The 25,000-nt window shown below is 35.6% G+C and overlaps 1 protein-coding gene across 19 annotated transcripts in view; it reads left to right on the top strand.

The window, feature by feature from the left end:
* FOXP2 (forkhead box P2) overlaps nucleotides 1-25,000 on the top strand; it is a 563,073-nt gene that overhangs the window by 529,680 nt on the left and 8,393 nt on the right. For all 19 annotated transcript variants that reach the window (XM_053218190.1, XM_053218198.1, XM_053218197.1 and 16 more), the window contains 2 exons: nucleotides 353-422; nucleotides 1,201-1,364. In XM_053218190.1, the coding sequence (XP_053074165.1) occupies nucleotides 353-422; nucleotides 1,201-1,364 (234 nt within the window). The remainder of the gene's footprint in view (nucleotides 1-352; nucleotides 423-1,200; nucleotides 1,365-25,000) is intronic.

Raw genomic sequence — 25,000 nt, 5'->3', positions numbered from 1 at the left:
TCAAATTGGTAATTGTGTTGTATATTTACATTTTTTAAATTTTATATGAATGTTGTTCTTCTTGGAAACAACACCTTCACAGAGCCAGACCCTGGGTTAGGGGATCCTCAAGGTCACGCCCCACTGTACATCATAGTCTAAAGTTTCTATATCCCTGGACCAAGTTGATATACAATGTGTAGAGAATTACATCTCGGAAATCTATCACCTTGTTTCTGTGGCCTTTGATACATTCACTCTGGACCGGTAGTGTGAGGCAACAGTCCAGAACGTATCTTTTTTAGCTAGGATTATTGATATCCACATATTTTCTATTTTGACTTAGAAATCATCTTTATATGTTTTCTTCCAGAAGCCCAACCTTAGTAAAAAATATACCTACCAGTTTAGGCTACGGAGCAGCTCTTAATGCCAGTTTGCAGGTAATAGCATTAAATGCACTTTTCCATTATCCTTGTATTTGAGTGTTTTGCCTTTGTTTGTTTGTTTGTTTGTTTTGCATGCTTTGTATTTAGATGGGATTGTGATTGTTCTTAAGAGTTGGTTTATCATCCAAGTAAGTTGTAGAACCTAGTACTGTAGAAAACACTGGTTCTAATTCAAGCTACTTTTGATGTGAAGAAGCAAGAAGGACACCCTGTGGCAAAATCTGGAACACTCGGTTTTCCTGCAAATGCTAGATTGATAGAAGCTTTTGCAAATGCATGTGGCTATGCATTAATATTTATCCAGGCTGTCATAAATGATTTCACATCATAGTGTTGGGGAACATGGTGCTTGTGGCAAAAACTTTAAAGTTTAATTATAATATATAATTTTTATGCAGAGGAGGCAAATGTCAGGACTTCTTTATTTTGAGCTAAGTCCTGGTCATTTTTAAAAAGCAGAGCAACTGCTTATATGTTGGGGTTTTTCACGACATGTAGGAATACAGCATTTCATTATGTGGAAGGCTGAAACATGAGTGAAAAAGTTTGCTGGGTGAGCTTCTGTTTACATTTTCGCATCACACTTAATTTGCTTGATATATCTGCCACAAGTGGCCGCTTGGGAGTCTTTGTCCTTCCCATGCGTTTTATTTAAATGCTCCTAAAACCTCCTCGTTGGGATCTGAACCCATTAAAAGAAGATACATGTTAAAAAAAAAAAAAAATTAAAGGGCAGTTCCAAAGTTGTATTACACCTTCTTCGTTTCACTAGGCTGCCTTGGCAGAGAGCAGTTTGCCTTTGCTTAGTAACCCGGGACTGATCAATAACGCATCCAGTGGCCTGCTGCAGGCCGTCCATGAAGACCTCAATGGCTCCCTGGATCACATCGACAGCAATGGGAACAGCAGTCCAGGCTGCTCACCGCAGCCGCACATGTAAGTGGGTTAGCAGACCCCGCGACGGGAAGGGCCTGTACACATATGCCTCTAGGATTCAGTAGTCTTCTGAAGTTGCTGATGACATATGAGTACAAAATACAGTTTTAAGTAGAGTTCAATTGCCCCGTGTTCATGATACGAAAAAGTGTATCGAAATCAGTCTTAATGCATCTTTTAGATTCTCTCCAATGTCCCATAATTATTATACTAGCAGTCCTCTACAAATTCTTAGCACTAGGAGCATTCTCTTGGGGGTACAGCAGGGTCTAAGATGAGTCTACATCTTATGAGTCATTATCACAGTTTGGTTTGTATGGGGCAATAAAAATATTCATGATGGAATAAGTTGTCGTAATTTTTACTACTATTACAGGTCTCTAAACCATTTATGAACTGTAGTCAAGATATTGCCCGTTTTTATAAACCGTAAAATGCAAAGTTTAACTGTTAGCCACAGTTTACATAGAAGCTAGTAAAGTGTAACTTTTTGCCTGTCTTATAAATCAGTGTAATTACATATTCAACTTTAATTACTGGTGCGTCTGTATTGGCAAGGTTTATATGTTATATTTTATGCAAGACTACGATTCCTATTAATATTTAGCAGCTAACTATATCATTAATTACTCTAAAATCTTTCCCCTACCATCTTTTTAATGGAGCTGAGAGAGTAGATGTATTAAAAATTGATGTTTTGTGGATTTCAGAAATGTGTATGACACTTTAAAAAATGCCTGGCCTTATTCAGTAGGCCAAGCATATCAGTTTCTTGTTTACTAAAAAGTATTGACCTTGGTAGAACTTAGCATTTGGGGGAAAAATTATAATCTGAATAATAAAGTGTATACACCACGCAGTTGTTAGGATGAGCCAACACTTAGGTCCATACTTCCTGGAGTTAAACATCATATACTTCTAAATTTCAAGTTATTGAGGTAAGACTAGTACTTTCTCTCATTTTTATATTTTTCCCCCATCTCTGCATTAAATGTCTAGTCAAAGACCCGAATGAGAAATGTGGTCTTTATACACGCCTATATCCATTTGACCTTTCCTAGGATATTATTTTTGTTGACTTTTTAAACATCTTCTTCTTTTTGACATATTAATGTCTTTAAGATCATGAGCTTAATTGCTTTCTAGCACTTTTACCCTATCACCTTTGCGCAAAACACACTGTGAACATTAATGTGTTTTATCAGGTTCCGAACCATTACTCTCTCAAAATGGAAAAATTTGTCTTTTGGAAGTGTCTTTAGATGTATTAAATAATACAAAAGAAGTAATAAAACTCGAAGTAGAAAGAACATGAATATATGCTCTTGAGAGCAGGAATACTCTAAAACAAGGAAAGTGAGCAATCAGACAAAAGTTTTTATACCTCTGCTTTATCCTATCAGCCAGGCAGTGGGTAGCTTGAGGCCTTTCACTTTCACAGTTCTCCTGAGTATGCTGGTGCTCGCTCTCTGTATAAAATGCTAAAACAATAAAACTTTAAAGAGCAAACAAGAGTTAGATCCTGTTTTCCCCTTTTTAAAAAAGACCTATTTCAGAGAAATGAAAGACGTTCATAATGAAAGTGTTTAAGCTGCTGCTGATATAACTCCCTGTGTTAATATGCAGTGGATACTGGTGGTCGTGTACCATATGGAAAGGGTACGTAAAGAAGTGTTTTCTTAAGTGTGAGCGTCCAGTGATAAGAATAATGAAATAAACATTAATGATTCAGTCAATAGTTTGTTAAACATTTTATTTTATAACCTGAAATAGTCATTGGGCTGACCTATGGCATTGCTAGGTTAGTTGTATTTTTTTCTTTTGGCAATTGCTATTTCAGACTCTTCATTTTATTATTTAGTTGAATTTAATTGTGAAATATTTCAGCAAAAACATAGGATGTATAAAATAATATATAAAAATTATGGATTTAGTGCCTGATGTACTGCCACTATAGGTATATAAAGCTAAAATGTTCATAGTCAATTTATTATATGCTTTCTGCCAATATGAATTAGTGCATGTGGAAAAATAACTTAGGTGTGTTTTCCATAGAGAGCTATAAGGAAAGCTTCCCTTGCCTGTTGGAAGTAGATTTCAGGGAAAAAAAATCCGAGGGAGACCAAATCTGATCTTTTCCTAATTGATATAAATTACAATCAATTTTTTAATTATCTTGCAAAATATTGACTTGTCATTCATTCTTCGAATCTGTTTCTTCTGTCATTAACTTTTTGTATATTGGACATCAAATATTATTGATGGCATGTCACTTCAGCATTCTGTATCTTCATCTTTTTAGAGTTTGAATATGCTTGCACTTAAAGAATGCTAAGCATTTTATGTACACTATGGGGCAAAGGAAAAATATTATCTGATTCTCTCAATCAAAATTTAGCTACATATAATTAAATGCACTTCCAAGTACTTTGTAAATTAAACAGAAGTGAAAGAATTGTTAGAGAATATTTAAGTTGAATATTTCTGTGCCCTGAAATAAAGCCATGGTACTTGTCGTTATTTTGGAAGGGAGTAGTTCTACTGATGCAATTGGGAATGAGAAGTAGAAAGGCCTGCTGCTTTTGGTATATGGGCTCTAGTGACATATCGTTGGTGTTCCAACCCCAGATTTAGCACCTAATAGCTGAGTAGAATTCATTTCTTTCCTCAGTTTTCTCAGCTGAAAATGAGGTAACTAATAATAATACATACCTCATAGGATTCTTTCAAATGAAATGAGTGCCTGGAAGATAATAATTCCTCCCCATGTCCCTCACACAGTTACTAGCTTATATTACATCTTGTAATACCTCATTGTTACTCTAAGTGAAACTAAATATGATATTAAGATATTTCACATTTTAATGCATTTTTAAGGTAGTCCATAAATGTGTGTTTAGTTTCCTTGACCATCCCTTTCCTTTTCCTCTCACCCCCTCTTATAATTCATGAAGTAAGCCAATCCACAAAAGGAAACAACATGACACAGAAGTTTATGGTAGTGAGCAGGTTACTCAGACTCAGCAGGATAAGGGATTTTTGAGAAAAGAAAAAAAAAAAAGATGTTATTTGAGGTTATAGATAATGAACAATCCAGATGAATAATACCAACCCAGAACAGGAACTCATGATATGTGCCTAGAAAGCATTGACTAATAGGTTTGACAGGAATTTAGAATACAAAAAGGAAAACAGAATTTAGAATGTATGAAGTGGTGGTTAGTAGACTATTGAGTGTCTTAAATATCAAGCTGTGGTGTTTTTTTTTTAGGCTGTATGGAGCCTCTTAATGTCATGAGCTTGAGTTTCACACTGTCAGAGCTGTGCTTTAGGAAGAGTAATCTGGAAGTGTGCTAAACGAAACTCACACCTGGTAGGATATTCTGGAGTTGGGAGAGACTGAGAGCAGAAGATTAATTCTTGTGGTAGGTAGTACCTGACTTACGTACAAGCCTCAGAGTGGCGAGCAAGGAATCAATACAAGAAGTATTATGAGGAAAAAGACCAGATAAGACAACCCACTGAATGTTGGGGACAAAGAGGAAAATTAGGAAAAGTCATAGCAACTTTGGAAGCTCACAAAGAAAACTGGAAGTTGTAAGAGGAAAGGCTCAAGAGGGAAGACGATGTGTTCAGTATTTTACTTGTTGAATCCAAGAGCCTAAGTGTCCTTTGATTAAAGAAACTGAGCTTTTTTGTTTGTTTGTTTGTTTGTTTGTTTAGTCTTTTTATTCAACTCTAAAATGGTATAATCAAAATCCAAATGGTAACATAGTAGAATATTGAAGTATTCTCCTGGGATTGGTAGAGATGTTTTGAAGTTTTAGAAGATTGGAATAGCTACAGATTAGTGCTTCTTATAAATTATTTTAGGAGAACAGGAGATGTCAAATTGTGATCCATATTCTGCAATTTGATGCTCCATATTTAACACTTTCTCTTCACTCCAAGTTTTACTCTTAGAATGCCCTGAATGAAGGCTTTTGCCAAACTAGTGCATTCATTTTGCATTCACTACTTGTCTTTCTGCCTTTTCCTTTTTTGGCTTTTCATCTCCTTCCCCTTAACCTAAATTCTGCCTTTTCTTAGGAGCCTAGTCCTATTTTTCTAGGAAGCTTTCCTGAGTAACGGTGCTATCATGACACACACTTTGCTCCACACTTTGGAAGAGCTTGCTCCACATACCATTTACTGGTACTAACAAAGCCTGTGTGTGAATGTGTGCACAAGCCTACTGCATGCTCACTTTGCAGATAGCCCCAGCTGAAGGACAGATACTATGTTTTGGATGTATCGTACAATTTGAAACCTCCGACATGCTAATTCATATCAAGTAAGCACTTGGTAACTGTGTGATGACTATTACGAAGAATCACATGGAAGATGAGTTTATGTGAAATGGTTTGACTTCACAATGTAATCCCTACAAGAGGAAATCCAGGATTCTCTCTCAACCCTGAAGACAAAGGGAAAACAAGGGATTTTTAGAAAGAAGAGATGACTAAATACAGTGTTCGTCTTTATGAGGGAACTCACAGATCTTTCTAAATATTGGTAAAGTTCGTGAAGTTTTATTTTGAATTTTAATTATTTAGTTTATATGTATTTTATAACTGTTCAAATTTATCAGAATAGTAAGTAGCAGCCCCCTTCACCTCATTCGTGATTGTCCTCTCAGATCTTGTTAAATTTTATTTATCTTGTTGAAGGTGAATTAAAAAAGAAAAAAAAAAAGTACTGAAATTAATGCATTATTAATCAGATCGAATGTTCAAGGGGATTTTAGAAAAAAGGAGGAAAGGTTAAAGCTAGGTAGAATAATATAGATTCTACATAATAAGTTTTTTTAAACTTGATTTGACTCTTTTCAGCCAAATAGATTTTAAAATATGTATTTTATACTGTTGTCAAAGAGTTATAGAGTCATCATGGTCTGAACAAATGTAAAGAATACTTCCCCAGGGCGCCTGGGTGGCTCAGTTGGTTAAGCGGCCGACTTCGGCTCAGGTCATGATTTCGCGTTCCGTGAGTTCGGGCCCCGCGTCGGGCTCTGTGCTGACAGCTCAGAGCCTGGAGCCTGTTTCAGATTCTGTGTCTCCCTCTCTCTGACCCTCCCCTGTTCATGCTCTGTCTCTCCCTGTCTCAAAAATAAATAAAACGTTAAAAAAAAAATTAAAAAAAGAAGAATACTTCCCCTGGGGCTCCTGGTTGGCTCAGTTGGTTAAGCTTCCAACTTCAGCTCAGATCATGATCCTATAATTCGGTTCATGAGTTCGAGCCCCACGTCGGGCTCTGTCCTGACATCTTAGAGCCTGGAGCCTGCTTCAGATTCTCTGTCTCCCTCTCTCTCTGCCCCTCCCCTGCTCATGCTCTGTCTCTGTCTCTCAAAAATAAACATTTAAAAAAATTAAAAGAAATAAGAATACCTCCCCTAAGTCTGAGCTGTGTATCATTATTATTTTAGAATACTCTTCCCTTATGTACCTCACGCCAATATTTCCTCCTTCATGACTTCTTAGAGTTCTACAGAATATGGAAAAAATTAAGTTAGATACTTGTTTTATATCAATGTTCGCCTCTTAAAAAGACTACTTACAGAGGATTGATGCTGTGTTCAAGCGGAAATAATTTGAACTTACTCCCTTCTCCCACAAGTTAAACATAACTGAACGAAAAGATAAGAAAACATTTGGAGCAGAGCTGGAAGGTGAACTTGTACTGGTAGAATCAGTCCATTTCCTGTCTCCTTCTAAACCTGAAGCAAAAAGAGAAGTTTATTGATATACCTACCATATTTAGTTCAACTTGGTTCTTTTTTTTTTTTTTTAACTAATCAGTTGTTTCTCCTTGCTCTCAATAAGTTGGTTCATCTTTGCTTTTTTTTTTCTCTTTTGAAACATGTTAAGTGAGATTCCTATTTTTGTATTTTCAAATTTTGTTTCTAGAGATCAAAATCAATGTTCTTCCTAGACTGGTTTTGTATTGAGGCCTTTACTCACAAAGCCTTCCATTGTCATGTCGTTCCCCTTTCTGATTATTAGAGTCTCCTACTGTTGAGTTTTCAGATCATTTCTTACATGTCATTCCTGAATCCTTTCAGCCTCTGTGTCATTTCAAAGTTCTACTCGCTAATAATATTCTACATTAGTTGCAGGTGATTATTATTTTCTCCCTCTTATTAAAGCAAATATTTGAAGTTCGAGAGTTAATGATCTTCCATATAGAATCAGAATGTTAATATGGTTCATATAAGACTAGAAAATAAATCTGTTGTCCTTAGAAGCCAAAACTTTAGAGTAATGAAATGAAAGGCTGAGACATCACATAAAAGGAGTCATATAGTAGTATTTCAGGACTGCAACAGGGATCACATTAATCTTTTTGATTAACATGTTGAACACGTATTCTACATGCCCCAGAACTTTCTATACAATGTTGTGTCCTAGTCCTCTTTACAGCATCCTCTGCTTCTTGAGAACCTCAGTGGTTGTATCATTCCAATGATAAACTTCAGCCTCTCTTGGCAATTATATTTTGCAACCAAAGAGCACTAAAAACGACCTCCGGACTCCCATTTTGTAAAACAGTATTGAAAATCAAATATAAATCGTGACTTGTCATAGAACATAATAAAGATATTCGCGTATATAATATTGCCTTGCTTCCTTCTCTGCTCCTTGGCTGCCTTAAAATTTAAATTGCACTTTGTAGGTACATGCAGAATTTGCAGACCCTACACCTTTAGTTGGTGACATTTTATGTAAAATCCCTACAGACCTTAGATCTCTCTGTGGACAAAAGCATTTAAAATTAAAGTGGCTCTGTATTTCAGAGGAAAGCAGTTGAAAGTGACTGACAAGTTGAGCAAGTAGAATGCTCTCTCTCATTGTTTTCATGCTGGTTAAGCCCACACTATTTTTGCTGATATTTTGGATCATTAAGAGGCATTTTGAAAAAACAAAAAAACAAAACAAAAAAAAGAGCATTTTGAAGCTCTAAACATAAAAGCTTTTTTTCCTTTTTCTTTCTTTCTTTTTTTTTTTTTTTGCTTTACATACGTTTTTGCAGATTTTCTAATTCACAACTTTTCAGTCACCTTTAATTTTTATTTTGTTGATTTATTTATTTATTTATTTATTTATTTATTTATTTCTATTTTGGTCCTAGCATTTCTGGGCCTCATAATTCTCATTCTGAGTTAATTCCATTTTTATTTAATCTCTAAACTTTTCATTAACTTTGCTAGTTAGCTTTGAGATCTCTTTCCAAAGTGATTGTACAGAACTTATGATTATGCCAGCTCTTTATCATCTCATCTTTTTTTTTTTTTTAAGTGCTACAAGTGTGGCTCAGTGGCTGCTGTTCTTTTTTACATTATTCCAGTCCCCATATGTGGCACTTACAACTCATTCTAGTTCCTCTTAATAAAAAGATCCTCCCAGAGGTACAGAGCCTTCAGCTAAAAGGTGTTGTCTCCCTACCGTGCCAATTGTGGGAATTTGTGGGTTCCTATAGGGTTTTGAAGGATTTTTATAGAACTATACAGATGATATCTGACATCCATGGCTTGAATCCCCACCATTTAGGCAAAGTGTGTCGGAAAACTTTTAGCTGACAGTACTGTAGCTTACTGATTTTATTTCATATCTAAAGAAGATACCTTGTTAGAAGGAACATCTTCATTTGCACTAACACGGGTTGAGCCTTAGAAATTTCCTTTCTCTAAGGGTCAAAATGTCATCGACTGCATTGTTAGAAAAAGGAATATTGCTATGCTGTATTAATTTCTTCCTACTTCTACTACCAGGGTGAAATGAAGATTTTAATATACCTGTATGGTGTTTTAACTTCAGCTTTTGACATGGGGTTTGGGAAGTGGATGTATATTTGGCAACTATAGGAATTTTATGACCAAAGGTATTTATTACACGAAGTCAGCTATCATTTCAGAATATTACTTAATGTGAAATTACTTTCCATGATAAAAAATTATATTTTAATATGTGTTACAATTATATGTATTTTAACTAGTTTATCAGAATTTAAAATTGATCATTAACATGAGTGTCACAATATACTTGAATATTTTGACACCAAAAACTACACTATAAAACTTTTTACTGGGTTTCTCTATTCTGTAAGCAGTTTCTATCATTAGAATAGAATTAAATAATTCATGTAAGCAACAGATGATCAAATAGTTTAATATAACTAGTGGAAACTAATGTTCTTGTGTTCATTCAACATTATCTTAATCTTTGAAGACTAAAAATGGAGTAACATCATCAAAACATTTAAAAGTCAGAAGTAACAGTATTCATTCAATGTATACTCATGCAATGTTACCTTACTCTATAAAAATTTGCATTTGAAACATTAAATATAAGATCCCTTCGCTGGGGCACCTGGGTGGCTCAGTCCGTTAGGCTTCCGACTTTTGACTTCAGCTCAGGTCATGATCTCACAGTTCACGAGGTTGAGCCCCACATCAGGCTCCATGCTGTCAGAACAGAGCTTGGAATCTCTCTCTGTCCATCCTTCATCTATTCTCTCTCTCTCTCATTCTATCTCTCTGTCCATCTCTCTCTCAAAAATAAATAAATGAACGTTAAAAATAAGATTCCTTTTGTTAATTTGCAGGTTAAAAAAGGACATAATGTATTAGATTTAGAACAAGAGGTAACTATTGGCTTTATTCCCTATTTCAATCTTGTGTTTGGAACTAATAGAGCATAACTTAGCGTAGTTCAGGAGAAAACTGAACACTGAGCCAACACTACAATTTAATTTGAGCAGAGAAATAGTTTCAGCAGAGCGGCCAGTCTCACAGATTAGACAGACCTAATGACATGAACCATATGTAATCCTGGTGGACAGCAATCTCTGTAAAGATATCCAGGAGAGAGCTTCATCAAGAGCCAGCAATGGATGGACAACATCCCATCAGGCAATGTGGCAAAGGGAAATAGACCACAGTCCAGAAAATGGGTGAGCCACATTGGGGGGGGGGGGGGGGGGGGCGGGGCTAGTCACAGCCGTAGGGCCCAGTTATAGGACTTTGAGGGCAAAGTCTTCAAGGAGCCAGAAGCCAAGTTATCAAAGAGGGAATTAGGAACAGGGATATACATTTTGTGTACCTTTATATCCATCCTGACATTTTTGATTGAAACTTATTCCAAGAAACAAGGCAAACACATTTCTTGGATGAATAGTTCAAAGGAGTTCCGGAGCAGCAGCAAAGCCCCCTTAATGGCTGAGTGTCAAGATTTAATTTAGATTTTCTTTTATTTCACTGGCCTACAGATCAGAAATATAAAGATCCTAGATCCACAGCTAGATGTTGGTTGAAGGTTTCCATTTATGAGACACAAAATTGAATAGTAGCAATTATATCTCAACATGCAACTAGTTTTAATTCTGAGATTGGGCAAAATCTGTTCATACTCATCAAGGATCAAAGTAATTACAATTGTATTTTCATTTTATTGTAGCTGTTTGGGTCATATCTATTACTTTTATAAATCAAATAGAATGATAAATCATAATGAATTTTGTTGTTATGTTTTTAGAGCACTGTAGCAAAACTATCTGAAATCATTTGGGAGCGAGCCTTCAAATCATGTAAAATCCAGGTCCTTTAAACAATGTTGCATAAATTTGAATAAATTTCAGTATAATGCTGAAGGTAAGGGCAAGAAATCTTAGAGAAATTTTGATACACATATATATGCGTACAATTTATAAAATTATGTTTTATTAACCTTAGTCCACCTTTTTGTTATATTTCTTAGAACTTCTATTGACTTTAAATGGAACTTTAGATCTCCATCTTGGGGTCAGGTCCATTGGGATGTAGGGTAGAATTATAAACTCCATCCTTGAGACTGGCAGTGTATCTTAGAAAAGAAATTTTTATTACAGTTATCTGGAAACAATATTCCTTTCAATCAAATAAATGGCTGTGATTTTTAGATGACAGATTAAAGGAGATATAAGATTTATTAACTATATTAGGATTAAAGTTGTATTCTGACCTTAAGATGAAAAATTAAAATTCATTTGTCAGTTTATTTTTAGCCAATGCAAAAAAGGTGTAGGAAATTTAGCAGGGCATTTTCTAATTATATTCTGAATGAAACAAGTGATACAAGGTATACATGGAAAGAGGAATCACTTGTTCACTCCAGTTGTTCTGTCTTGCTCTTCCTGGTTGCACATTTCTGGGAGGAGGAATATTTTTATTTTCATCAAGAGATAAGCAGAATTTTTATCTTTTGAAATGGGGTAATAACTGGAGTAGTAGTTCCAAGTACTGTTCTAATGGTAGCTATGTGCAGACTCATTCAAATCAAAACAAAGATAATTCAGACAACAGTAAAAATTTTGTGGTAAATGTTATTTTAATTTACAGAAGAGAAAATCTTGAAAAATAATAAACTGGAAAAAATTTAACTATACTAGTATCTGTTTTGTAATTTCTTTAATAAATCTATAGCTAATTTTTCATGTCTAGTGGCTTTAATATATGGCCTTCTTATTGACTTTTGTAAAACAGAGAATTATTTCTCTGCTGTGTGTTTAATTTAGGAAATAAAATCTGTATTTTGGCAGAAGGAGGATTATTATATCAAAAGAATAAAATCTTAAGTAAAATTAAGCAAATAGTTTCTTAATGTCAGTGTAGGTAACTTTAGTTGTTTAATTACTCACATTAGGCTAAGATCATCTCTCATTTTAAAAAAATACTATGAAGAGCACCTGGGTGGCTCAGTCAGTTAAATATCCAACTCTTGATTTCGGCTCAGGTCATGATCTCATGGTTTGTGGGTTCAAGCCCCACATCAGGGCTGTGAGCTGACAGTGCAGAGCCTTCTTGGGATTCTCTCTCTTGCCTCTCTCCCTGTGCCCCTACCCCACTTGCTGTCCCTCTCAAAGTAAATCAATAAAAGTACAACGGAAATTTTTTTCTTTTAAAATCAAACTTTTCCTTTTAAAACTTTAGTTTCATTCATTACCTTATTTCTTTGATATGTTAAACTAAAATACTTCCTAAACAAAATATTACTCTAAAAGTTACAAGTGTTTAAGACACAGGAATTGTTTCTCATTTCAACCTGACTTTATACAAATGGAGATAACTAAACTTGCAAATTTTATAAATCTACCCTTAAATTCCAAATATAATTATATCATTTCCTTGTATTTATACTAGAAGGAAATGAGTAAAATTGAATTTCCACAATCTCCATTTTTCATATGCTTTCTAAATGTACATCAATTATCTCACTAGTTTTCCTCTAAAACTTCTTCTTTCGGGGAAAAAAAGACTTTTAAAAAATTATTTGATGTGATTGAATCTTCTAAGATACCAGTTGATAGAAGTTAGCTACTCAAAAGTAACAAACAAAACTAAAAATTGAGTGTCATGAAGCTAAATCTTTGTGTCTTAATAAAGGATCCTGTGCTTATATTTTAGAATTCATTGTACATTGTTAAAGCAATGATATTTATGTAGTAAGCATAAAGATTGCACAATTAGCAAATTTGAACTAATTGAATCAAATTTTTTTCAAGCATATATGAAATTGATAGTTAAAGTGCTAGTCTTAAGCGCTGGGCATTGTATGGAAACCAATTTGACAATAAATTTCATATATTAAAAATGAAAACAAAAACAAAAACAAAGTGCTAATCTTATAATTTGATTTTTTTATAATGCTTACATACTAGTAGTTATCATTATTCATTCTACAGTTCTGTGCCAAGAACTAAATATAGACATTATAAATAGCTAAAAGAAAACCCCATCTTATCCAGGTATTTCCTTTTAATTACAAATATTTTGATTTGGGGGCACCTGGGCGTCTCGGTTGGTTGAGCGTCCAGCTCTTGATTTTGGCTCAGGTCGTGATCTTACCGTTCTGAGCTTGAGCCCCGTATCAGGCTCTGCACTGGGCATGGAGCCTGCCTAAGATTCTCTCTCTCCCACTCCCTCTGCCCCTTCCCCTGCTAGCTTGTGCTGTGTGCTCTCCCTCTCTCTCTTTCTCTCTCTCTCTCTCTCGAAGAAGAAGAAGAAGAAGAAGAAGGGAAGAGAAAAGAAAAGAAAAAAGAAAAGAAAAATTTTGATTTTTTTTGGTGAAATAGTGAAAACCTATACAAATCAATGGACAGCATATTAGCCTATAGCAATACTCATTATACTCTGATATTTTTTAATGTTGTTAATCAACAATTAGGACATAATGATAAAAAAAAGAGGTAAAGAATTTGTATGACTATAAATATTTTCTGTTGGAGTTAACCAGTGTATATACCATGCAAGTTAAAGGTATCCAAACTAAATAAATTAAATAGAAGTAATGCATGGTTTAAGGACTACACATATTTCAAGATATACAGTATGTTTCTCAAAGTACTGTAAATATGTTAATTTTACTGGATAAATATTGCTATATTGGTCAAATATCAATATCCACAGTAGAATTGAAGCATTAGGGCCCTAACACTATTTCTGAGAATAGTTTTTTGAGTATTCTCCCAGGAGTAACATTTTTTTTTTGTAGTAATGATTCATAGTTACTGAGAGAAGCATGTTTTATCCTTCAGGTGTGCTACGAAGGGGAAAGGTTAAAAATATTCTTACTGGATTTTTTTTAAATTTTTTTTTAACGTTTATTTATTTTTGAGACAGAGAGAGACAGAGCATGAACGGGGGAGGGGCAGAGAGAGAGGGAGACACAGAATCAGAAGCGTGCTCCAGGCTCTGAGCCATCAGCCCAGAGCCCGACGCGGGGCTCGAACCCACGGACTATGAGATCGTGACCTGAGCTGAAGTCGGACGCTCAACCGACTGAGCCACCCAGGCGCCCCTGGATTTTTAAAAGATGTATTATACCTCTTCATATAAAATGTTTATTATTCTTTTAAGTAGGTACACTGTATGAAATATATAATTTTTCTGAAATAACTAGGATTATCCAAAGAAAAGGTACAAAGATATCTCCTAATCATTAAAACACAAAAACAATTTTAATCTAGCATTACATTTAGTTCTGACTTACAAATGTGTGATAAAAGTAACTATACATTTCCTAAAATTACCCATATTGTAGATATGAGCTATTAACTGTAATTTTTACAAAGCATTTGTGCATATACCATAATACTTAAGACTTAAAATTTTCCCAACAAGTGTCCCCTTAGGATGGACACTGGGTGTTATATGTAAGTGATGAATCACTGGGTTCTACTTCTGAAGTCAAGACTACATTATATGTTAACTAACTTGAGAATAAAATAAATAAATAAATAAATAAATAAATAAATAAACTAAAAAATATACATAGAAAATAATGATACATGCTGTCATTAAATAACTAGCACATTCTTTACATGATCAATTAACCTGGTTTTAGATCAACCTTGAAAATTCCTAATTTCTTGATTGAATGACCAACAATTTATCAAATACTACCATATGTCTAGTCCTAAAAAATAAAAAAAAGAGAGAGACTTAAAATTTTATCATTAGCTTCATGGGGTTAGTAAATATTGTATTTCTGAAAGCCTCAAACAAATTTACATTGTGCCACTGAGTTTCTCATAAAAAATGACATATAAATATTTTAATTGTTACATTTGATAACTGTTAAATAAGGACACACTGTTGTGATTCTACAATCTAACATCTATTGACTTAAATATATTTGGAACATCTCAGTTAAAGAGAACTTTATTCATAGTACTTTCTTAATCTTAAAAACAAACAAACAGGGCGCCTGGGTGGCACAGTCGGTTAAGCGTCCGACTTCAGCTCAGGTCATGATCTCGCGGTCTGTGAGTTCGAGCCCCGCGTCAGGCTCTGGGCTGATGGCTCAGAGCCTGGAGCCTGTTTCCGATTCTGTGTCTCCCTCTCTCCCTGCCCCTCCCTCGTTCATGCTCTGTCTCTCTCTGTCCCCCCAAAAAATAAATAAACGTTGAAAAAAAAATTAAAAAAAAATAAAAACAAACAAACAAAACTAGGACAAGTGTATCAGATCTTTTACTTAGTCTTGAATAAGAAGAAAATGAAGACAATTTATATTCCTCTAAGGAATATATTATGTGACCACAATCTGAAAAGATAACCCCCCCCCATTATAATTTGACTCTTTGCTTTAGGATATGGGCAAAAATTAACATTTCTTCTGCCTTTCATGGTGCCTTGAGTGCTTATACATTTCATAAGCAAAGAACCAACACATTCCTTTAGGCAATGAATCAGTCTATTAATGTAGCTAGGCCTCTGTTTGTGTTTTGGTATATACTATTATTGAGAGTGGTCTGTAAAAGTGAGAGAGAAACTGGAGTGTAAAAATCAACTGCTACTTGGCATTTCCTTCTACTAGAGGTTTGGCAGGTTGAACATCACAGAAATAAGTTTCATTCATTTGATTGAATAAACATTTAATGAGCAATTATTATATGCAACGCACTGTGCTGGAAAGTGGCAGATGGTCTATACCTACAAAGAGGTAAAACTCTGGTAGAGCAATGGATATCTGCATAGATAGTGAGAGAGACCAAGTAAAAGAATGAAGACAGTTACCAGCCTGATTGTAAACTCAAAGAACTAAGTGTAGGCACACAGAGAATCAGAAAAGGCTTTGTGGGAGCTCTAGCTTTGAGTTAGGCTTCACATGAAGTAAATTTTTAGGGTGAACTTTATGAAATTATTTCTATTTGATGGATTTTGCTTACAAAAACACCAATCAAATTTCTCAACCTAATATTAAGCAGAGATGAGGTAAGAGAAGATAGGTGCAAAGGATTTAAGGATTACAAGCAAAGGTGACTATCATTCAGAGAACGGGCAATAATTCCTTTGCCTTGGTGTGGCAACCAGCCTAGAGGAGAATGCCTGTGTGATGGGATTGGACAGAGGGAGCCCTATCTTAGAGTTCATTAGCCTCCAAGCTGATGATAGGGTGGGGGCATTTTTAAAAATCACCAATTATTTGGAGTTTCTTAACAAGACCCTCATGGGTATATGTTACCTACTTTTAAAAAGGCTTACCTCTTTTCTTTTTTTGTTATTCATCTCTAGAAATAGTAGAGTTTTTGGACTTGAGAAAGTCACCACACTTTATGCACTTTTCCTTCGCTATTCAGTTTTAAAATACGTTTTTAAAGTTTTTGTTTAAATTCAAATTAGTTAACATACAGTGTAATATTAGTCTCAGGTGTATAGTGATTCAGCACTTCCATACAATTCCCGGTACTGATCACAAGTGTCCTCCTTAATCCCCAACCCCTATTTCACCCTTTCCCCCACCCACTTGCCCTCTGGTAACCCTGTTTGTTCTCTGTAGTTAAGAGTCTTGGTTTCTTGGTTTGTCTCTCTTTTTTTTTCCCCCTCTGGTCATTTGTTTCTTAAATTCCACATACAAATTAAATCATATGGTATTTGTCTTTGACTGACTTACTTCACTTAGCATAATTCTCTCTAGTTCCATCCATGTCCTTGCAAATGGCAAGATTTCATTCTTTTTGATGGCTGAGTGATATTCCACTGTACGTATATACCACTTCTTCTTTATCCATTCACCAGTTGATGCATACTTGGGCTGCTTCCATAATTTGGCTATTGTTGACAATGCTGCTATAAACATTGGGGTGCATGTATCCTTTCAAATCTGTATTTTTGTGTCCTTTGGGTAAATACCTAGTAGTGCAATTGCTGAATCTTAGGATAGTTCTATTTTTAACTTTTTGAGGAAGCTCCATACTATTTTTGAGAATGGCCACACCAGTTTGCTCTCCCACCAAGACAGCAAGAGGGTTCCCTTTTCTCCACATCCTCGCAAACACCTGTTTTTTCTTGTGTTTTTAATTTTAGCCATTCTGATAGGTGTGAGGGTGATATCTCATTGTAGTTTTGATTTGTATTTCCCTGATGATCAGTGATGTTGAGCATCTTTTCGTGTGTCTCTTGGTTATCTGGATGTCTTCTTTGGAAAAATGTCTATTCATGTCTTCTGCCCATTTTTAAATTGGATTATTCATTTTTTGGGTGTTGAGGGTTTGTAAGTTCTTTATATATTTTGGATACTAACCTTTTATCAGATATGTTATTTGCAAATATCTTCTCCCATTCCAAAGATTGCCTTTTAGTTTTGTTGATTGTTTCCTTCACTGTGAAGAAGTTTTTTTATTTTTATTAAGTCTTTAAAATAACATAAGAAGGGGTGTCTGGTTGGCTTAGTCTGTTAAGCATGCAACTTTGGCTCTGGTTATGATCTCACGGTTCATGAATTCGAGCCCCATGTCAGGCTCTGCATTGACAGCTCAGAGCCTGGAGCCTGCTTCACATTCTGTGTCTTTCTCTTTTTGTCCTTCTCCTACTTGTGCTCTCTTTCTCTCTAAACAAACAAACAAACAAACAAACAAACATTAAAAAATATATAAAGTGACATAAGAACACAAAGTAAGGATTAAAAATATATAAAATATCTAAATATCGAGTATCAATAGCCTTTATGAGTTTTTGTGATCATTTCTGCTACTGACTGCTCTCTCAATCACAAAGAGTACTATAGAGATTCATTTTCAATATCTTCTCATCTTCCAGTTTCTAATATCTCCCACTTTCTGGGATCTACTTCTCTTCCTTGAGCAATTAAAACAGAAAATATAAAGATTCATCAAAATTGTATATGAGTTATAGACAGTCATCTCCTCTTTTAACTTCTAGAATCTTCTTTTAAACTTGAGATAGAACATGCACACATGCTGGGGAGGGGCAGAGAGAGATTGGGGAGAGAGAATTCCAAACAGGCTCCACACTGACAGAGCAGAACCCGACATAGGGCTCGAACTCACGAACCATGAGATCATGACCTCAGCCAAAGTCAGATACTTAACTGATTGAGCCACCCAGGTGCCCCAACCACTTAGAATTTTGGACATAGATGTAGGTCCTTCTAGCTCCGTGGTAGAGCATAGGAGGGAACTATTTCACATACACATAAATTTAGGATCAATGGATGCAAAACCATTTTACTCCGTGGCCTATAGCCTAAATTTTTCACTGCTCTCCACTGTTCCTAATCCCTCCACCTTAGTCCTAACCATCATTACCTGTTACACTGTTTTAGTGGTCTCCTACCTGGGAATCCTCCCTCCAGTGTCCCACACTCAGTGTAAGCTTTGCAAGTTAATCCTCCAAAACTCTTCTATCTTTTCGCTGCCGGGCTCAGAAACCATCAATAGCCCTTCAGCTGGCAGAGAATAAATTTTAAACTCCATAAAATGCAACTCAAGGGCCCTTCACCATCTGACCTTGCTCTGCTTTCTAACATATTTCTTTATTACTAACCCTCCTTTCTCCATGGCCTCTGCACACTCTCAGGTTTCCCACAACACATTTAAGATTATCCATTTTCCCCATTTCCACTCAGAAGGTCCTTTCCCTCGTTTCTGCATTATGAACATTTTCACATATTTCAAAGCCTGCCTGAAGTGACACCTCCCTCTTTCATAAAGTACTCACTGATTGCATTGCCAGAATTTACCTCCCCTCTTTCCTAACACTTTGTCAACTGTGGTACTGATCACATTCTGCCTGGTATCAGAGTTACTTTTGTATACATCGTACCTCCTATTACATTAGAAACTATGAAAACAGGAACTATTGTTCATATCAGCCCCTAGCCCAGTGGTTTGCACATAATGTCTGTTGAATTCTTTTCACTTTTAACAAGAAGTAACTTTTATCCATCTAGAAGCACTTCCCTTTCATTTACTGACTTTGTACTTCTCTGTCAGAGAGTAATAGCAGACTTTACGTCTCTCAGTCACTAAATACTTGCTCTCCCTTTATCCAGACAAATTCCAAATAGCATTCTAGTTCTCCCAAATGCAAGTTATATTAAATTAGGAGGTGGGTTTATCTTCTTTAAACTAGAAACATAAACCACTGCATTTCTGTAGAAAATCAGAGGCAGTGGACTACACAGTATAGCTGAATTCGAAATCTTCTATTTGGGGGCACCTGGGTGACTGGCGTCTGACTGGCTCAGGTCATGATCTTGTAGTTCGTGGGTTTGAGTCCTGGGTCCGACTCTGCTGACAGCTCAGAGCCTGCAGCCTGCTTTGGATTCTGTGTCTCCCTCTCTCTCTGCCCCTCCCCCACTGACACTCTGTCTCTCTCTCTCAAAAATAAATAAACATTTAAAAAATCTATTTGGGGCGCCTGGGTGGCTTAGTTGAGCCCAATGTTGGGCTTGGCACTGACAGCACTGACAGAGCAGAGCCTGCTGGGTATTATCTCCCTCCCTCTCTCTCTTCCCTTCCCCCACTCATTCTCTCTCAAAAAATAAAAATAAAAAAACTTTTTAAGGAAAATCTATTTCATGGAAAGGAAAGTTTTTAAACCATTCGCAATGAATTTGTGGATTCTTGTTTGAAAGAATATCCACTATTTACCAAATGGATCATTTGCTTTAAAATCAAAGATGAACTTGTTTCCAAATCCACCTAAAGAAATATGCCGTATTTATCAGGTTAAGAACGACTACAGTGACTATCAAACACGATTACCTTCTTTCTGTGTCCTCCTGTGCCAAAGGTTTGTACTCTTACATCTGTAGTAATACAGATGCCTGGCTTGTGTTAGGTGCCCAATAACTAAATAAGTGGCTGGCAAAATCATCCAATCCAGACTTCATAGACTCCTGCCTTAAAATATGTTAAAAATACGTCTCTTTATTATCCCTATTCAAGTTTTCAGACAATAAAAAAAATCAGTGACTCCACCGGTTTTATTCTTTCTTTCATTATGTCCATAAGTTAAAAAAAAAAAAAAAGCTAATATTTTGATGTTTCAAATGCATATCATCTATTTTGTTCCTGGAAACAACTGATTTTATTTGTTTGAAGTAGCTTCTACTTTACTTATTATTAAAGACTCTGTTAAGGACTGCAGTTTAATCTGTACGATACCTCAAGCCATCCCTGAAGGAAGCAGCACATAAATTTCAAATCAGTGAAAGGAAAACATGGCATGATGAATATCGAAACCATCCTCAAACCCAGAAAGAACTATCATCAGGATAGTCAAGGATTTCTCTCTTTTGTCCATTTGAACTTTCTCTTACTTTATTGTCTTAAAAGAATGCCATTAAGAGTATACATACATTGCAGGTCTTCTTAGAGGCAAATCATCTTTCCCAGCTGTGAACTCCTCCTGTCTCAATCGCTCCTTCTCTTAGTACACTTATGGAGGGCAATCTTGTAATTATCTGGGTACATATTTCTTCCATATTAGACTGCAAATTCTTTGATCGCTATTTAAAGCCCCCACAGTGCCTTATATATGGAAAGTACTCCATACACTTTTGTTAAATTAATTATTGGCACTAAAAGATAATAGTTACATGTTATTGGCTCTTACTGTCAGAGTGAGATTGATGTTCTTTACATCATTACAGACACAGAGGACGTGGCTCAAAACACAGCACAAAGCAATTTTTGGCAGAAAAAAAAAATTCCCCAACAAATGTATGTTTATTGCTATATCTCTGAAAATGTCCACTTTTGAGTCAACTTTGGGTTAACCTATGTAAGGTTTCTTCACCTAAACATACACTATCAGACTCCATAAGCCCTAATGTGCACAGCAAATGTGAGGCAAGCCTGGACCATTCAATGCACACATGTTAATGATTTTAATGGCAAGCTAATGATGAGCCCTGGGATGGATGATGGAGGAGAGTAAGTGTAGGAGGTCGGTGTACAGGGCTTTTCAATGATGGCCCTTCTACTCTGAAATTTGCTTTCCTCTGTTGATCTAAAAATGATCCAAGATATGACCTGGGCTTCTGGTTTAGTGTTTCTGTGTTCAGGAAATTATTAGTAAATAATTCTTTGGAATAATTATATTAATATGTCATGTTATTTTGTTCCATTGACTTTATTACCTCAAATGTACTTTTAAGGAAGCACAGCTGTTACTAGGATTACTTTAATAACCCTAATGCCTGGCATCTGATATGTGGGGGACATATATCATTCTTTTATGACTTTTCTGATGTAGTAATAAAAATCTCACATTGGGAGAAGGGCTAAAATATTTTTAGAGCTAATTAAACTCATACAGTGTTTAAAATTAGATCATGTATTTATACATATCTTCTCCCAAATGTATTTAAGGTTGTAATTATATCATGACTGTATCTAACATTCATTGATCACTTATGACCCAGGCACTGTTCTAAGTGGTTCACATATATAAAAAAAACCACTTAATCCTCCTAACAACTGTATAAAGTGGGTACTTTATTACTCCTCCTTTATGAGTAAAGAAAAGGACATATAGAGTAACTTCCCAGTCACACAGCTAGGACGTAAGGAAGCCAGGATTCAAACCCAAACATTTTATCCTTAAAGCCCACTATATCATTAACCACTTAACCACTGCTACATGACCAAAGGTTATAAATGAGGTGCCTAAATTACTCAGTATTACTTTATACTATACTTATAAGTTAATCAAAATACCAAGTACATATAATTTACTATTTTAAATTACACCCTAGTAATTAGAACCTATAAAATATTTTCACTGGAGAAGAGGATACAGAAGGCAGAATTGGTGAGCACTGAACAGAGAGGGTGTTTCTTTAAAAGCATTCCTTTATTTTATTTGAATTGTCAGAAATGTTTCTACGGTGGAGGGGAGTATTTTCGGAAGAAAAACTAATGATCTTACAGTGGTGTTAACACAGGGTACCTTAAAAAAATGAACACTACAGGGGGCACCTGGGGTATCTCATTCGGTTAAGCACCCCACTCTTGATTTCAGCTCAGGTCATAATCTCACAGTCATGGGATCAAGGCCCACGTCAGGCTCCCCTCTCTCAAAATAAATGAACAAACAGTAAAAAAAAAAAAAAAAAAAAAAGAAAAAAAAAAAAGAAACAGTATAGAAATATCCACGTTTTTTCCTAAAAAGAAAATATCTGTAATGGGGACAAAAAGGGAAAGATGTTGCTTAATGGCCACAGAAGAGATTAATGCCTTATTTGTCCTACAACCCACCAAAGGCATGTGGTTTCCTTGTGTTCAATTTCCCTTCAGGTGTCATATGAAGCATGGAAGCATGGAGATCCAAAACTGTGAAATATAATATGAATGGGGATAATCATGGTGGAATTTTATTTTTATTGAAAAAGATTCCCCCCACCTATGGGCATAGGTCCTATAACTTTCAAACAATCTTATTCTCTGAGATGCTTAATCTCTCATGTTACTTTTTTATTTCTTTCTTAGATATTGTGCTGGTAGCAATAAATATTTTAAAAATTGAGTATTAATAATTATTAGCTTTGGTTTTAGTTTATTTTTAGTAAATTAGCAGTCTAATACTGTAGCCTTAAGGGAAAATTTTATTTACATCTTTCCAAGGTCTCATGCCTTGTTTGTGAACTACTTCTGGATGGTAAGGATTCTAAGTATACTTAGTTCCAGAGAGAAACTTTCCCTCTCTCTCTCTTTAAAGTAGGCTTCATGCCCCACATGGGGCTTGAACTCATGACCCTGAGATCAAGAGTTGCATGCTCTACAAACTGAGCCAGCCAGGCACCCTGAAATTTTTTTAGAATTAGTGCAAATGAGGGGCACCTGGGTGGCTCAGTCAGTTAAGTGTCCAACTTCAGCTCAGGTCATGATCTTGTGGTTCATGAGTTCGAGACCTATGTCAGGCACTCTGCTGTGAGCTCAGAGCCTGCTTCAGATCCTCTGTCTCCCTCTTTCTCTCCCCTCCCCTACTTGCTCTCTCTCTCTCTGTCTCTCTCTCAATAATAAACATTAAGAAAATCTCTAGAATTAGTGCAAATGAAACTCTGAGTGACTTGATGGCACGTCATTTATCCAATCAACACATATTTACTAGGTGCTTGCTATATCCATTGCTCTCCTGATCTGTGAAGTTCATAGCCTAGTTGGCAAGACTTGGTACCGCCACCACTAGAAAGAATTAAGTTCAGTGCACTTGATGAAGGCAACATGGGATAGCAGGAATAACAAGATCCCAAGAAACATTGCAGAGGCCAGCATGTATACTAGTCCTGGCTTTACCTGTACTTGTAACACTTGGAAAGTGACTCCCACTCTGTGCAATAGGAGCATTGAATAAAATTATGGTACAGTTTTAAGATTCAAAGGTTCTGTAGGTTCGAGCATTAGAATGATCAACCAAAAAAAATGCTTTGGAGGGGCTAAGTGGGAGATCAGTGCACACTGGTCAAGTCAAACAAAGTCTTTAGAAGTAGATAAAAATTGATCCGTAAAGAGTAGACAGGATGTGCGTGGGTAAAACACAGAGCAGGATGGAATTTGGGGTTCTGTGTACACACAGAGGTTTGAAGAGGGCACATAGACTAAGTCAGCATATAAAGTGATTTGGAGTAGCCAGCTGAGCATGAATGATGTTTAAGGATGATATTTGGCATCTGGAATAAAGGTTATTATTCAGAAATGCTGTTGTTCAAGGGTCAGGTGAGTCCTACCTGTTGAGAATGGCTAAGAGTTTTTGGCTTAATCCTGTCTCATCCTCTTGTCTCACTTCAGACAGATTTTTGTTCAAGGCAGTGATGTAATGAAATAACTAGCCCTTGCATAGTAAAATTCTTCAAAAATGCAATAGAACATACCTTCATAGCTATCGTGTTTAAAAAATTATCTCTATGTGTGTGTGTTTTAAAAATGCATCCTGTTTGATATTCCTCTTTATCCAGAACTTGAGACTTTCCCACAGGTTCCTTATTCAGTTAAAATCCAACCCGGAAAAGTAAACCCAAATGAATTGGATACCCATGATATGGCAGCACTCTAGCTGAGGGGCCAGTGAAAGTGTCGCAGGAAATCAGGAAACAGAGTCAGAGAAGGGAGACCACTTACGTCTTCTCAGAGCCCTGAACATTAGGACACGCCAACTACATATGAGGTCACATCTTTAGCTAAAATATGGGGTGCCCAAAATAATATTAATTGACTTGAGGGTAATCCCATAAAACAGTGCTAGATATCTATGTATATCTTACCAGCTGTTAAGTATCTGTTTAGAAATATTCAGCTATTTAAGCTTGAAAATTTTGAATATATTCATAGGTCATTTATGAGGACCTAATTGGAAAAAGATTCTATCATATTAACCTTAGGAGTTTATTCTAATTATTTCCAGTACTTAGAGTTTAGCATTTACTAAAATGTTCTGAATCCCAGATTGAACCTGGAAAATCTAAAATTATAAATTCAACTTATAGTGATTATTAAATCCAAACGTCATTTTTAATAAAAGTCATTAAATGAATATGAACTTTCACAAGTAATCTTATTAGAAGATTTCGTTTGTATATTTTAGATGGTACTTTGGGAATATTAACATTAGATTTAATAAGTGTTTAAAATTCTGGACATGTCTATGTGATACCATACTAACGAGTTGGTTTATCAGTCATTTTACTCAGACTATTGGCTAGTTCAATGAAACCTTCAGGTAAAGTAGTTGTTGAATTCAGTTGGTAGATTTTTTTAGTCAAAATAATTGGTTTTGTCTTTGAAATGATCCTCATAAACAGCTTTTATAATTTCAGTAC

Source organism: Acinonyx jubatus, chromosome A2 (genome assembly GCF_027475565.1).
Source record: "Acinonyx jubatus isolate Ajub_Pintada_27869175 chromosome A2, VMU_Ajub_asm_v1.0, whole genome shotgun sequence".
In the NCBI taxonomy this organism is placed as follows: domain Eukaryota; kingdom Metazoa; phylum Chordata; class Mammalia; order Carnivora; family Felidae; genus Acinonyx; species Acinonyx jubatus.
The sequence above is the reverse complement of the archived record's forward strand: the minus strand, read 5'-3'. Positions and strand labels throughout refer to the sequence as shown.